Source organism: Cyprinus carpio, chromosome A8 (assembly GCF_018340385.1).
Source record: "Cyprinus carpio isolate SPL01 chromosome A8, ASM1834038v1, whole genome shotgun sequence".
NCBI lineage: Eukaryota > Metazoa > Chordata > Actinopteri > Cypriniformes > Cyprinidae > Cyprinus > Cyprinus carpio.
Genome location: NC_056579.1, coordinates 8,628,167 through 8,643,611, shown reverse-complemented (window position 1 = coordinate 8,643,611; position 15,445 = coordinate 8,628,167). Strand labels below are relative to the sequence as shown.

The following is a 15,445-nucleotide window of genomic DNA, read 5'->3' as shown; positions in this document are numbered from 1 at the left end:
TAAAATAATTTTATTTCAGCTAATTGCCAAGGCCTCATGACCCCACATGGGATAAGCAGCTTGAAGAATGGATATATTTCTCATTTTCATTTAGTGATATACTAAAATAACTTAAACTAAAACTAAAATACAAAAAATCATAAAAACTATACATATTTAAAATAATAATAACAAAAACACCAAACAAAATTACTAATAAAATTAAACTAAATATATATGCATAAAAACTCTAGCTTCTATAATCTTTCTGTATTCTGTTTGTTTTATTTTTATTTTTTTATACAATTAACGAAAGCAAAAAAAAAGGCCTCTAAGCTTGCTCTATTCTTTTTCTATTCTATCTGTTTTCTTTTTATTTATTTTACAATTAAAAAAACCTTGCTATGGTTACTGTAAATACAGTGCCTTGCAAAAGTGTTCATACCCCTTCATTTTTTTCACCATTTTTTATGCCGCTGCCTTATGTTAAACTGCTTCAAATTACTTTTTTTCCACATCAGTCTATACCCCATACACCATAACGGTAAAGCAAAAAAATTATTTTTAACATCTTCGCAAATGTATTAAAAATAAAAAACTTAAATGATTCCATTGCGTACACACTTAAAAATAAAGGTGCTTCATGATGCCATAATAGAACCTTTTTGTCTAAATGGTTCCATAAAGACCCTTTAACATCTAAAGAACCTTTCTGTTTCACAAAATGTTCTTTGTGGTGAAAGAAGGTTCTTCCGAATTTAAAAAAAGCTAAGAAAGAGATGGTTCTTTAAAGAACCTTTGACTGAATGGTTCTTCTATTGCATTGCTTGAAGAGCCTTTTGAAGCACCTTTATTTTTAAGAGTGTAAGTATTCATACACTTATCTGGGACAGTTGAAATTTAGCTCAGGAGCATACAGTACATATTGCTTATAGATGTTACTACACTTCGAGTGAAATTAACCTGTGGCAAATTCAACTGAATGGGTATGATTTGGAAAGGCATCTTAATAAAAGGTCTAACAGCTGATAATGCACATCAGGGCAAAAACCAAGCCCTAATGTCAAAATAATTGCATGTAGAGCTCAGAAACAGGTTTGTGTCAAGCCACACATTAGTTCAGAAAAAATTCTGCTTCATTGAAGGTTCACAGAAGCATGTAGTCTCTGTTGCCTTTAATGGAAGATGTTTGAAACAACCAGGACTCTCCCTAGAGCTGGCCTCCTGGCCAAACTGAACAATTAATGGAGAAGGGCTTTGGTTAGTGTGACCAAGAACCATTGAATACTGTCGTATCTGTCGTAACTTGATATTGATATACTTATATTTAGTTAAAGGTATGAATACTTATGCAGTCTACTTATTTCAGTTTACTTTATTTGTAATTAATTTACAAAGTTGTGACAAATCTTTTTTTGCTTTGTCAATATAGTGTATAGAGTGTACATTGATGTGGTGAAAAAAAGTTATTTAAAGCAGCTAAACATAAGGCAATAACATAACAAAACATAAAAATAATGAAGGGGTATGAATCTTTATATATATATATATATAAGAATCACTCTCAATATCTAATTAACAAAAACTAGTAAATACTAAAACAATACTACTTTACAACAGTAGGCCTAATTCTGTAATTCATACAAGTCTCACAGTAGCATTATTCCACAGGGTGGCAGTAGTAGCCAACACTCTCAATATCTAGCACTAAGGCAGTTATTTCATGTTTTAATTTTATATTTGAAATGTTCTACCAGAAGAGAAGCATAATGCATTTATTTGTTTGACAGTTCGCACTTTTCCAGTTTCTTCAACCACCTAAACTGTGGCAAACTGTTGACAAGTAAAATATCTACAAACGTTTGTCATCTGTTTAAAAAGGCCACAAACTTCTGTTATTTATGCCATTGTTGTACCGGTTTAAAATCACTTGCTTTATAATTACTCTCTGCCAGGTTGTCTGTGATTTCTCTGACCTCAGATCACAGGAACTGACTTGATGTTATCCTGTTCTGCAATGACGTCAGTCCCAGACTGTAGCCCTATACAAGGTCGTGCATATTTAATACAGATTTACTGTTCGCTTGAGCTTGACATTTTGACTACTAAAATCACAATCCTATAAAAGTGTGAATGAAAGCATTATTACATGTAAAGTAGTTTAGACCTGTTCTTTAATGAAAAGATCCTGATAAATTTGTCCATCTTGACCAATTTTTATTTCAACCCAGTCAAGATTATACTAGTTTTTTGCTTTTATTATTTAATTATTCAATCTAATTGGAATGCAATAAGCTTTCAAATGTTTTAATTTCATTTTTTAATATACATTTCTGAATTTTATTTGAAACATTCACTGGAGCAATTTATATGTATAGATAAGTTATCCTTGGAACTTAAAATAACCAAATCATATGTAATCAAGGTTTATGCATGGCAAGTGTCCCATACATCTACATAAAACAACTGACAAGGACAGAAAAAAAAAATGATACTCAAACCCCTTGCAGGGTATCTGCATATCAGCTTGAAATATAACAATGCGATTTTGCTTCAGACATGCTAAATATAGACCATGCCCTCCCTTATCCATGAGAAACAGGAGGTCTTTATTTTAGCAACACGTTCCTCTCACCGGGTTTAGACACTAATTGCTAGTTTTCATGCACATTTCCTCTCTCAGTATTTGTTTATATTGAGCACTGACAGAAGAGCACCACTATAATTTGAAGTAGAAAATATAAAAGAACTTTACCCTGATGAAAAGACCAGAATCAATTAGGCTACTTTATGCGGGTTCGTGCTGTTTTGGTATTGGTCTAGCTGGTGGACCAACATGGCCAAGCTGTCTTCCTTTGGTCAACCAATTTGGTCAAACGTCTTTGACATTCTGCAGCCATTACTCCTGTCTTCAGCTTCACATGATCCTTCAGAAATCATTCTAATATGCTGATTTGCTGCTCTGGAAACATTTCTTATTTTTATCAATGTTAAAAACAGTTGTGCTGCTTAATATTTTTGTTGAAACCGTAAAACATTTTTCAGGATTCTTTGATGAACAGAAGAACAGCATTTATTTGAAATCTGATCTTTACACTTCAGTTTAATGTGCTTTAATGACTTAAAAATGTATAAGCATTCAAAACATGCTGAGCTTGGTGTTGGTTATGTTTCACACCATTGTGCTGGACTCTGTTCCTTGTGTAAGCTAGGAAGTCCTGCTGCAATCTATGACACTGACCTGAGCTTGGACCCCACCGTCTCAGGACACCTCGCCCTACTTCTGATGACACCTAAACCTAACCTCTTCCCCCGGAGCAGGGAAATGCAGAAAGACCCCCGCCTCACCTGAGGTTGTCATCACACATGTCAAAGTGTCACATCTGTTCTGTCCGGCTCTCTGGTAAGGCTACACCAGCCCCTTTATCTTTTAATGTTTTATAGAAAAAATATAGAGCAAATATATTTGCTACAAAAGTTTTATTATTTATATATATACTGATAAAAATACTATAATATTTATTGCTGCCCATGCTAATTCGGAATTTGAACAAACCTCTAAAATTAAACGTATGCCCCTAAAGGCCCATTCACACCCAAAAACCACAACTATATTAGCGTCCACACCAACAGATATATGTCATTATCATGACAGCTGTATGTGTTTCACTAAGGGCCTCGTTAAATTCATTCCTGTCAAAATTAAAATATGGTGCTATCTATAGATAGTCTATAGAATACGTTGGGCTCTTTTTTCTTTGCCCAGTGAGCATCTAGATCATCCAGAAATCATGGTGGCAATATAATCTAGTTCAATTTTAATCAAGTTTTCAGGCATGCATCCATTCTTGTGGTATAACATCAGCAGCAGATGGAAGGAAGTAAGGTTTCAATGGGACAATTTTACTGCACTTTCTAGTCACAATATGACACAATGATGATTTGTAGTCCTAACACTCAGCGGTCTGAGCTTAAAATAGGGTCTGCCTCACAGCAAGAAAACATCAACAGATTGTCACTTGGTTCCTGTTTGACAGTTTCCCATCCCTTATCTTCCCAAAGCTGTCTAATTTCATTGTGTTGATAAATGCGACTGTGGCCCAGATAGAGTTTTTCTGTGACCATTTTGCCCCTAGATAATGCATACAAACAACAGAAGTCTCATGCAATCTCAAAAATATCTCAATAAAAATACATTCCAGGTACACAAGAATATTAAATCACAGATTTTACTTTTGCTATTTTGCATTGACGTCCTCAGTTTGGACTCCTTTGGACTTGTCACATGGAGGAGCTTCCCCCAGGTTTCCGTTCCTCTGTTTCCCAGACCACTGAGGAAGGATGCCACACATATCCTCTGCAGATTCTTCCAGCTTCCTTTACTCCCTAAGCCCATCTGAGAGTTGCTGTGTGTGTGTGTGTCTCTCTCTGTGTGTGTGTGTGTGTGTGTGTGTGTGTGTGTGTGTGTGTGTGTGTGTGTGTGTGTGTGTGTGTGTGTGTGTGTGTGTGTGTGTGTGTGCGTGCGTGTGTGCGTGTGTGCGTGTGTGCGTGTGTGCGTGCGCTTTCGAGTGCAATTACAGAATAAAAGCAACACCCACTTCCTGTTATCAATGCATAAATAAGGCCTTCAACACAAAGGCAGCCTTGTGCATTTTCCAGAATCCAATTAGGCAAATGTAGTTATTCCAATGTAAAAGACTATTACCCCTTTTCCATTTGGCATTACCTACAGTAAGTGTTCTTTATAAAGGCATGTGGTAATTCATGCAATTCTGTGATGTAGAGCTATTCAGTCGTGTCATCAATTTGTAGCCCACCCAGAAGGATAATTCACCACGGCTTCCCCAGAATTGCTAATGGGTTTTTAGAATAGCACTTTTGGGTTTATTTATAAAATAAGGTGAGTGGTTAATTTAACATGATTCTCCAAGAAATTCTTTTTAAATGTTTTTGAATTATGTTCACCAAGGCTGCATTATATTTTATCAAGATACAGATAAATGGTGAAATATTATTATTTAAAAATAATAATTATTTTATAATATATTATTAAAATTTTACAATATTCAGTGCAACTATTATCTTTTTTAAGACCATAAATCTTTGACATTCAAAACTGCCCTTCCTTGTCGATCTAGTAATATCTTGGCCCAGGTGCGATGGATTCGTCATTTCTCTCCTACAGTCTGCGAGGACTGTACTGTTTATAATGCAGTTGACGAGTCTCAGCATTGATTCAGATTTCAGAAAACTCTGATGTAGACTAGTTTCTCAGTCATTTTAGTAATACCTGTTTGAACATTTTAAATGCCATTTGTCAACTGAAGGTCAAGCGTTCCATTCAAAAAATCTGCACCCTGGTTTAAAGATTCTATTCGTTCACTCAGACAAATATGCATAAGGGTGGAATGCAAATGGCATAAGGACAGGCTGTAGATGTCCTATGAACTTTTAAAGGACTCTTTGTCTGCTTTTCAGAAAGCTGTTATGTCTGCTAAATCCAAATTTCTTTCAGAAATTATTGCAAAAAAATATCATAGACATAGTTCTATTTTCAACTACTGTTTTAAATCCAGTCGGTAATGTCTTTCCTGATGCCTCTGAATCTTTTTGTGAAAATGTTCTCTTTCTTTAGATCAATTCAATGCATCCTTGCTGAATAAAAAAAATTACATCATCTTTAAAATTCACATTTATAGTATGACTGTGTAATTTATGTTAAAAATTATTTTAACAAGTTTAACTAATTATTAAGTTAGTTTATTATTAAGTTTTTAAAAAAAAATTATGTTAAAAAAAAAAAAACTTTTATTAGAAAACCAATGGCTTAAAACTGTTAACTGGGTGTAAGGACTATCGGGGTGAGCCTCCCATAAAAACTATGAATTTGTAACTTTGAATTTGTAATGAAGCAAAAGTAGCTGAGACTTCGTGAAGAAGTTAAGGAAGAGTGAAAGACATTTGAGGGTTACCGGGTTTCTCATCTGATTCACTGGAACATCAGAGAGAATGTAGGCTGGTGAATCTCCCTGTTGTATCCATAGAGATCAGGTCCCTGATAAAGCCCAAGTTTATAATGCTGGCCTGCAGTCTCGTGTGTCCACACTGCTTCTCAGAGTCAGGCCTTTATGAATCACACCACTGCAAGCTATAGCTGGGAGATTCAGATCTTGATGAACTGTGAGTAAATGTGCACTGCCACTGTAGGCGTAGGAATGCCTATTTGTACATGTTGTGCCAGTTTACATGAAAATAATCTTAATGCTGTGAGAATCAAAACTGTATCCCCAGATATCAAATTAGGCAAGTTTAATTCGATGTATGCCTGTTTAAAGAAACAGTTCCCTCCAAACTTTTGATAGTTTGAAGAATGTGTCACTGAACAAAATTAGGTAGCTACAGATAAACAGAACAATATAATGATAGAATGATGGATTGATGGACATAAATGGAATGGCAGACAGAACGATAGATAGATAGATAGACAGACAGACAGACAGACAGACAGACAGACAGACAGAAAGATAGATAGATAGATAGATAGATAGATAGATAGATAGATAGATAGATAGATAGATAGATAGATAGATAGATAGATAGATAGATAGATAGATAGATAGATAGATATTTTTGGAATAATTACCCCTTTTAATTTAGTTTGAGATAAATGCACTATAAGTTCAAAATAAAGATCAATGAACTTGCTGCTGAAGTTCAAAAACATTTCTAAAGATTAGCCATCTGTGTTGCTGGTGTGACCACACTTATGTGGGAATGTCCTGAGAAAGCACCATGCAGGAACATGTGACTGAAATGAAACTGTGCGCACACTAGTTAGTCATCATCACTTTCTGAGCGCAAATGGGGAAGCCGTTAATGCACTGATGTCATCTCTACATGCGAGCTTGTTGTCTTGCATATATTTACTGGCTTGTGTTGAAACGAGAAGAAAACGTGCCTAGCTGAGATGTTTATGATGTAAGTTTAATAACTGCAGAAGTTTTTCAATTAACTGACTGAAGATCACAGCAAAGAGCACAAAGTTTATCTTTGATCAGCAGTTCTGCAGTTAAACTGATGCCCAAAATGGGAAATGAAAAATGACTGTTACACTCATGCCACAGTCTATGGCATCACAGGTATGTTCTTCCAAGCACAACCATGAATTACAGTCACTCTCCTGACAAGCCAGTACATGGAATGTAACTTAGGGTTTTGGGTTAGTTCACCCAAAAATGAAAATTAGCCTGTGTTTTACTCACCCTCGCATCCTAGGTGTATGTGACTTTCTTCTTTCAGACAAATCCAATCAGAGTTATATAAAAAATTGTCCTGGCCCCTCCAAGCCTTTCAATGGGGGTAAGCGTGTGTTTTTTGTCAACAGTTCACAAGACGTGAAATAAAGTACACGCATCCGTAATAAAAACATCCCTCACATGGCTCCGGGACGTAAATGAAGGCCTCCTGTAGCTAATCCATGCATTTTTGTAAGACAAATATCCATATTTCAAATGTAATAAACACCTTTTTCTCACTTCTGCTGACTGTTGTACACAGAAGACGTTAAGTCGGATGACGTAGGACATATGTGTGCCTCTGAGAAGTGCAGGAGCAAAGGAAACAAAGTTTCCTTACTTTAGCAAAGGAAAACTCTTGGGTTATATGAAAATCCTCCAAAATTTTTCTTTACAAATCCTCATTTTGTGCTTCTAATTCATGAACAGCATTTTGTTTTGTCAAACTGGCATGAGTGTTTTTCATTCTTCAGATCATTGCGATTCCATTCATTTTCTATTTGACACTGGTATCCGGTAAACTCTTTCTGTTCTGTCTGCTTCTGTTTCAGCTGAAATACTGAAAATTTATGTTTGATGTATGTTCAGCAGGAATGCAGATCTTGTTAAATCGCATAAGTGTATTTTTTAATGCTATAAGTATGAGTATACTGAGTGCAGAACATTGTCTACATGAACATATTCATCTAGAATATGAAAGACATTATAAAGTATTTTGTAGACTTCTATATTTTTTGTAGACTTCTATATTTCTGTGCATGTCTGATTTTGTACATTAGTACATTAAAAACTAAATTCATGCAGCTTTTATTTGGCTGCTGTGCAAAGTAAGAAGTCAAACTAGGACGTCACCTTTGTCTCAAGCGTTCAATGCGTTTCAGTTTGAGGTCGAACAATAGGTGAGGTCACCCCTTGGAAGCAATGTTCTGAGTGTGCTGGGAAAAGAAGGGCAGGCCATGGTGAGACCTCCTGACCGTCCAGCATGACCGGCTGGTTCAGCAAACAATGATGTGAAATGGAAGAGGGGAAAACAGGATCCAGAGTTCAGGAACTCCCTTTGCCTGCAATTACAGCTCGGTTATCTCGGTTAGAAACCTTTGGTGGGAAAAAACAATGACACCAGATCACAGCAGGTCATAGTCAGTGCTTATCACAGGTTTATCATGGGTTTATCCCAGCACAATACACACATCTTTTAAATATTTAAAAATTATTTGTGTGTATATATATACACAGTTCTGCTCGTAAGTTTACATACCCCTAAGACAAGTCCACAAGACAACTTCATAACTGAATTTACAAAATTCAAACAGAAAAAGTGTACACTGAATCTTAATTCTGTGTGTTGTTGCCTGGATGATAAATGACTGTTTTTCTTGTCTCTCAAGTCTGTTGTTTGTTCTGATGCAGTCAAATTGCCACTGTTCTTCAGAAATATCCTCCAGGCCCTGCACATTCTTTGGTTTTCTAGCATTTTCTGCATATTTGTACCCTTTCTAACAATTCACAACTATTACAAAAGGTTAAAACGTTCACTGATGAAGGCAACACAGTGCATTAAGAGGCAGATGTGTAAACTTTAAACAGGATGATGGTGTGTAAATGTTTCTTATCTTTTCCATTTAGTACTGCCTTTCAAAAGCTACATAAGATATATACATGATTCCCAGAAAAGACAAAATAAGTCAAATTTACCCCAATCATCCACTTGAAGAGTTTACACCTTGCACTCCATAAAGAATATTAATAAAGAATCATTTCAGACTTATGGTCTGAGATACAAAGATTTGTATTGACAGATTTCTAGATGTGAAAACAATAACACTCTCGATAGTTTCCATTACACTAATCTTCAGTCTTCAAGTTGAGAGTGCTGAACGATGCATGATGATGTGTAGTTCACACGTCTTTCTCACTGGCACCTCCTTCTCACACAGGCGCTTCTCTCACACACACACAGATCTATGTGCAATTCAGCTCTGAGTCAGCGGCACTGAGCTAAACTTTTCTCCCTCTGTCTGTCTTGGCCTGTGCACTATGGTAAACACCAACCAAGCAAGTTTTTTTTTTTTTCTCCATTTCTGTCACCGATGGAGTTTTGGTTCCGTGCCACTGTCGCCTTTGGCTTGCTTAGTTGGGGATTCTTAATTTCTGGCAATATTGTTGACTTGATATTGCACAGATACTATTTGAACTGAACTGAGATGAACAATGACATCACTGACTTGATGAACTGAATTTAACTGAAAAATTGTGTGTTTATTATTGTCCTCTTGCATTATCGGCACACTGTTTTTCTCTTTAATACTGTAAAGCTGCTTTGACACAATCTTTATTGTATAAAGTGTTTTATATATATAAAGGTGATGACTTATACTTAAGGTTAATCTCACAAAAAAAGTATTTTTGTGGTGCTTTGGTACTTGGTGTCAAATAGTAATGCAACAGTACTTTTATATATACTATGATACCAAATGATTACCATATTCATATACCATGTTATGTACTTGCAGTACTCAAAAGTTAATTTAAAAAATACCATAGTATTGGTGCAATATACCATGGTGATACAAAATGCTGAAATGCTGAAAATGTAAAAAATTGTTTTTGTAATTCAGTTGTGAAATGCAAAAGTTGTGTAGAAATTAGATTGATGTTTAGAAGATGAGGAAGATTAGATATTTGCTTCTCTCCTATACTCAAATAAAAATTCATAGCTTTCACATGATGTCGCACCCTTCCAGTAACAGCCACCTTGAGTTTAAAACAAGGCTTTCCTCTGCTGCCCACTAGGTTTGTATTACTTACTAAACAAAACAGTATTCAGCTAATTGATTATGAATTACTAAATTATGAATTATGAATTGATTATGACAATTAGAATACAGGTAAGCAAATGTGTTTTTCTATTGAAAACAACCACAAAGAAAACACTTTGAGGCTTAATGCATTAGACAGTGATATTGAAGGAACACATTCAGTATATGCCTTATTAATATAACATATGTACAGGCAAGCATATAACCCCAGAATATGCGATGTATAAAATTTTAGTTAAGCATTTTTCCCATAGGCGGGAGATTTATATGAATTGCAAGTGCACAAAATTTGCAGTTTATTTTTTCTCTTTCCATTAGAGGTGATCTACATTTTCATGGCTTAAAACATATGGAAAATTGGCAAGCAGGTGACCTACAGTTCTATGAATGTTTTGCCCTCCAGCACTCCATGCCAGTCACATGACTGAAAAACATGAATGTGAACTTGAACCTAAAGCTGTTTAAATAACAGTAGGAAAAAACAGGAACCAGCTGTGGTAATGCATAAGGGAGGAAGACAATGTCATTGTTGAAAAAATCTGTCCGTCATCTGTCAACAAGACAAAAAGAAACACAAAACAGGCTCTTATGTAATATTTCAGCAAGGCTTTATATGTATAAAAGCTTGTATCTATGAAGCCAGTAATTATGAGCAAACTAGGAACAAATCAGCATCAGCTGATCATCATCAGTTGTCCTCAGACACTCTGAAAAATGCATGGCCAATTAAAAAACATAGTGTGCCAGCATGTCATATGAAGAAAATAATGTTAACTAGAAAGTAAAGCATCAAGCAATGCTGCTTTAACATCAATTAATAACCTCAGAATATACTGTTCCTTTTCCTTGTACCAGTACTTCAGTTCAGCTGATTGGTTCTGAGGAACATGAAGGATACAGATAGACTCTGTGTTGTATCTTTGGGTTCAGCTTTGCTTTTTTCTCCTTCTTGTGGAAAACAATAGCAATATTAGAAATAAAAGTGAGGTTGGTGTGGTATTGTCTCTGAAATGAAATTATATATCTGTGTTATGATAAACAAGATTAAATAAACAAGCTCCTCCCAACTATTAATTTAAATATTAAATTTAAAAAATACTAATTTTGAGAATGAGCATTAATAAATCAGAACGTAAGACACATATTTTGTGTGGTGTACTTCCTATGTTTTACAGCAGTCTTGTACCAAATAAACACTTCTTTAATCTCCACTTTCCTCACCTGGTCCTTGATATATAAATGTTTCCCAATAGCTTTACTGCTTATCTGCATAATGGATAACAAGTGAATTATTAAAGCCTAGAAATCTGTGCTGTTCTATACTTGGAGAAGTTGAAGAGCAGAAGCCCTAATGTCTTCTTCATCTCAAACTGACAGACACACAAACAAAGCTCTCCATATTTAACATGATTCTTCCTGTCTCTTATATAACAGATTGCAGCCAGGTTACAGACATTGTGTCCTTATGTAAGGGTGGAAGGAAGGGAGAGACGATTGGAAGGGACTGCAAGATCAGCCATGCACCCTTTCCTTTCAAGTTTGATTATTAATTTAATGAGGGCAAAGGCAAAGAAAAAGACAAAGAACATAATTGCTATGAGTGCAGGGAAAATGTGTAGTAGTTTTGTTTTTCATGAAAGAACATTTGTTTCTTATTTTGACCAAGAAAAATTTATATGAAACTAATTTGATATGTTACTAACGGTATGATGATAAAATTCACTCAAAAAAGGAAAGAAGGAAAAAAAAAGAAAGAAAAATCATTGACTTACTCTCATGTTGTTCCAAATCCGCTTGACTTTCTGTCTTTCCTGGAACCCAAAATAGATATTTTGAAAAACATCAAGTTTCTAGCTCCTTTCAATTCAAGAGTTTCAATTCAATTGCCTAAAATGTCTGGGTTTAGGCTTTGTTTCCCTATTGTTTTCATACTTGCTAAAAGTAATGACTGAAAAGCAGTTTGACCAATAGCACACAGGCATTGTACATAATTGACCAATCGTGATGTGCAAAATAGTAAAAAAATGCAAATATGCATACATATATGAGGAATGTAGAAAGCACGTTTATATGAAAACAAAGCCAAAACCTGGACATTTTAGGAAGTCCCAACCAAGACATAGAGGAAGTACAGTATGGTCAATGCATTGTTACTAATTGAATTTCAAAGCAAGAAATGCATTCTGGGAAGTGAAGTGGTCCACAAATGGTAATTTATGAATATATATATATATATATATATATATATATATATATATATATATATATATAAACTAAAATACAAATTCCTATGGGTAACATTTCAAACATTCCTTCACCCTCCCCCGTCTTTATCTTTTCACATTGTACTTTTGGCTCTGAACCTCATCATCATCACTAGTGGCAGCTGTTCATCGTTGTCTCTTGGTAGCATCTCAGCATGAGAAGATTCCATACTGTTTTATCTCTGTTTTTTGTCACTTTAGATTTACAAAGAAAACTTCACACAGAAGGGCACTTCCATTTTCTGCTAATGATGAACTGCAGAAATGTGCTACAGGGATAATGTATTACAAGTATATGGTGCTATGCATGGCACAATGCTATACATTTCATACCAACCATACATGAACTCTGAAGACAAATGGACTAGGCTCAGCGTCAAAGCATCATAATTTACATTAATTTGCATACCGAGCTGTGATTGGTCTCATCTTGCACAGTTCAACTATTTATAGCTGCCTTTACACTGCACAGTGATCATGTTTTGATTCGTGCGTGCAGTAGACAGCAAAGATGTGCGCTGAGTGTCATGACAACACTCTGATGCAAAATCATTTACGCAGAACCACAGCCTAAAACCTAAACTTCTATTATACTTTAATGCTATTCTGTTGCTGCCTTGAAGAAATGGTATTTCCTTTAGAAAATGCAAATGAAGACAATCCCCTACCCCCCTCTAAGTGTGAGTGTGGCAGACTAGCAAATGGAGAGGAGAGATTTCAGTAACAGTTACAGAATCAGACATCTAAGGAACAAACAGTCCAGTCCTCACTCTCTCTTACTTCATGTATGACAGTTTACTTGTTTAGAGTGAGAATACCAAGAGCATAATACCTGCAAGTGTTACATCAATACAACCTATTTTCTGACACTAGAGTAAGACAGAAGTGGCTGAAAATTTATTCTAATTATGTCTCTATGTTTCCTCTGTGAATTGCTGGTTGCCGTGGAGCCTGCCGTCATTGTGATGTGGTGGATGACTGCAGGAAGAGGACACCGAATTAGTATTAGCATGGATGACTAACCAAAAAATAACATCTGTGTAAAAAAATGCTCAGAGAGAGCTGGTCTCCTCACGCGATCGCATTAGTATTCTGCTCGATCACTCACCGTCTGATCCTCAGACCTCTACGTAAATCTCCTCTTCTCTCATTCCTCCTCCTCATCTCGCTTTTCTGCGTGGACCAGAGCTGTGCATCCGGTTTTATGGAGCTAGAAAAGTGAAAAATTGATTTTTAGAAATTAGAATGTGAAATCATCTTCAACGCTCGAAGCTGTAATTTTGTTATATTATAAAGCATCCAAATTCACAAAGTTAAAAAACATTTTGTTAAATGACAAATGTCTAAAATAAATATTAACAAAATTCCAGTCTCTTTGTCATATTCTAGCTCCATAAGGTTTGGGCCAGGTGGTTTTATTCATGTCTGAATAATTAACAGCCTCTTTGGGATTCTGAGTGAGACATGAATCAAGGAACAGGCTTCATTGTGATGAAAATGTTTCCCTGCTTTCGTCTGGCTGCTGGGCCAACAGCTCTACCTGAGACAGAGTCCAAACAATGCCAAGTCCAGTGGGAATGCTGGTTCTGACAACATACAGACACACAATGGCAGAGCAATAAACTGAACGTGTTTATTCTTGTTGAACCAGTATGCACAAAAACAATCTCCCTATGCTTTCCTTAGCATAGCACATAAAACATTTAGTTTTATTTTTAAAAACCCATGCACTCAAAGGGCTTGCATCATGTTGTGAACTTCAAAAGCAGCCAGACTTTGCATAATTCTTATACACACTATTCCACGTACTATGTTCTGGCATGAGGAGCCCTTTTTTTTGCTTATTTGTCTCATAAAAATGATTAGACAATGTGTATGTCTTTGTGAAAGAGACAGGGAGGGATAAAGGCCAGAGCGAGAGAAAAAGCGATAGAGAGAGTGATCGTGAGTCCTATTGTAGCCCAGGAAAGCAGAGCAGCACAATGTGCTTTTGAGTCAATGCGGGTTGCTCTGATGAGTCACAAGAAGAAAGAGAGAGAAAGCACCACCCCCAGTCGACTCTCTTCCTGTTAGACGCACAGAAGGAAAATATCCTGGCCAGCCCACACAAACAGGAAAATCGGAAGTGGACTGATAATGACAGCGTGAGTGGGGTAGCATATATACCTGAATCAACAGAAAATAACAAGAAGAGTCATTTTATCCACAAAATGCTGCTAGAACGATCTTGTGTGTTTAATTGGATTGTTTGCTACTGTGAATATCACATGTATTCAATAACACATGAACAACTGTAATATCCTCAATTAATAAAGCCCATGTAGGGACTGTGGATACCTGTTTCCACCTCAGAATAGCAAAGAAGAGAGAAAACAAAATAAAACAAAACAAAAAGTTTAAAAAAAAAATGAAATAAAGTGACATTGTGGGATATGAAGTTAAGAGACAATTACAAGACATGAGTCACAACCATAAGATATAAAGTCACTAAAAGTGACTTTAAAATCCATCCACACCAATGGATGATAACATTTTGTTATAAGCAGTTGCCTGGTAAAAAAAAAAAAAAAAAAAAAAAATATATATATATATATATATATATATATATATATATATATATATATATATATATATATATATATATATATATATAATGTATGTATTTAAAATACAGGACATTTATTTTATACTAAGTTTAGTTCAGATCTTATATAAAAATTATAATTAAACTTTATTTGGAGTACTACTTGTGCACAACACACATTTCTTAATATTAAGCCTAAAACATGCTTTAATGTCACTATTGATGAGGATTATATGATCTTTGAATAATATCAGCCTCTAAATGCAAGATTTTTAAAGTGTACCTAAAATATACTTGCAATAGTTCCACTTTAGCACAATCAAATATATGTCAGTATATCTTTAGTTGCACTTCACCAATGCTTATTAATGCACAATTAAAGTGCATTATGTACAAAATGTGTTTTTCCAATTTAGCATACTGTAAGTATTTAGTTTAACCTACTAAAGGTACATTTACAGGGTATTTTTTTATTAAGTACATAATTATGTAAATTAGTTTGTA

At 35.3% G+C, this 15,445-nt stretch overlaps 1 protein-coding gene across 1 annotated transcript in view; it reads right to left on the bottom strand.

The window, feature by feature from the left end:
- LOC109080202 (mesoderm induction early response protein 3-like) overlaps window positions 1-12,527 on the bottom strand; it is a 25,647-nt gene extending 13,120 nt beyond the window's left edge. Inside the window, exon 1 of the mRNA XM_042763017.1 lies at window positions 12,443-12,527. Coding sequence (XP_042618951.1) covers window positions 12,443-12,527 — 85 coding nt within the window. The remainder of the gene's footprint in view (window positions 1-12,442) is intronic.
- Between the last annotated feature and the right edge of the window lie 2,918 nt (window positions 12,528-15,445).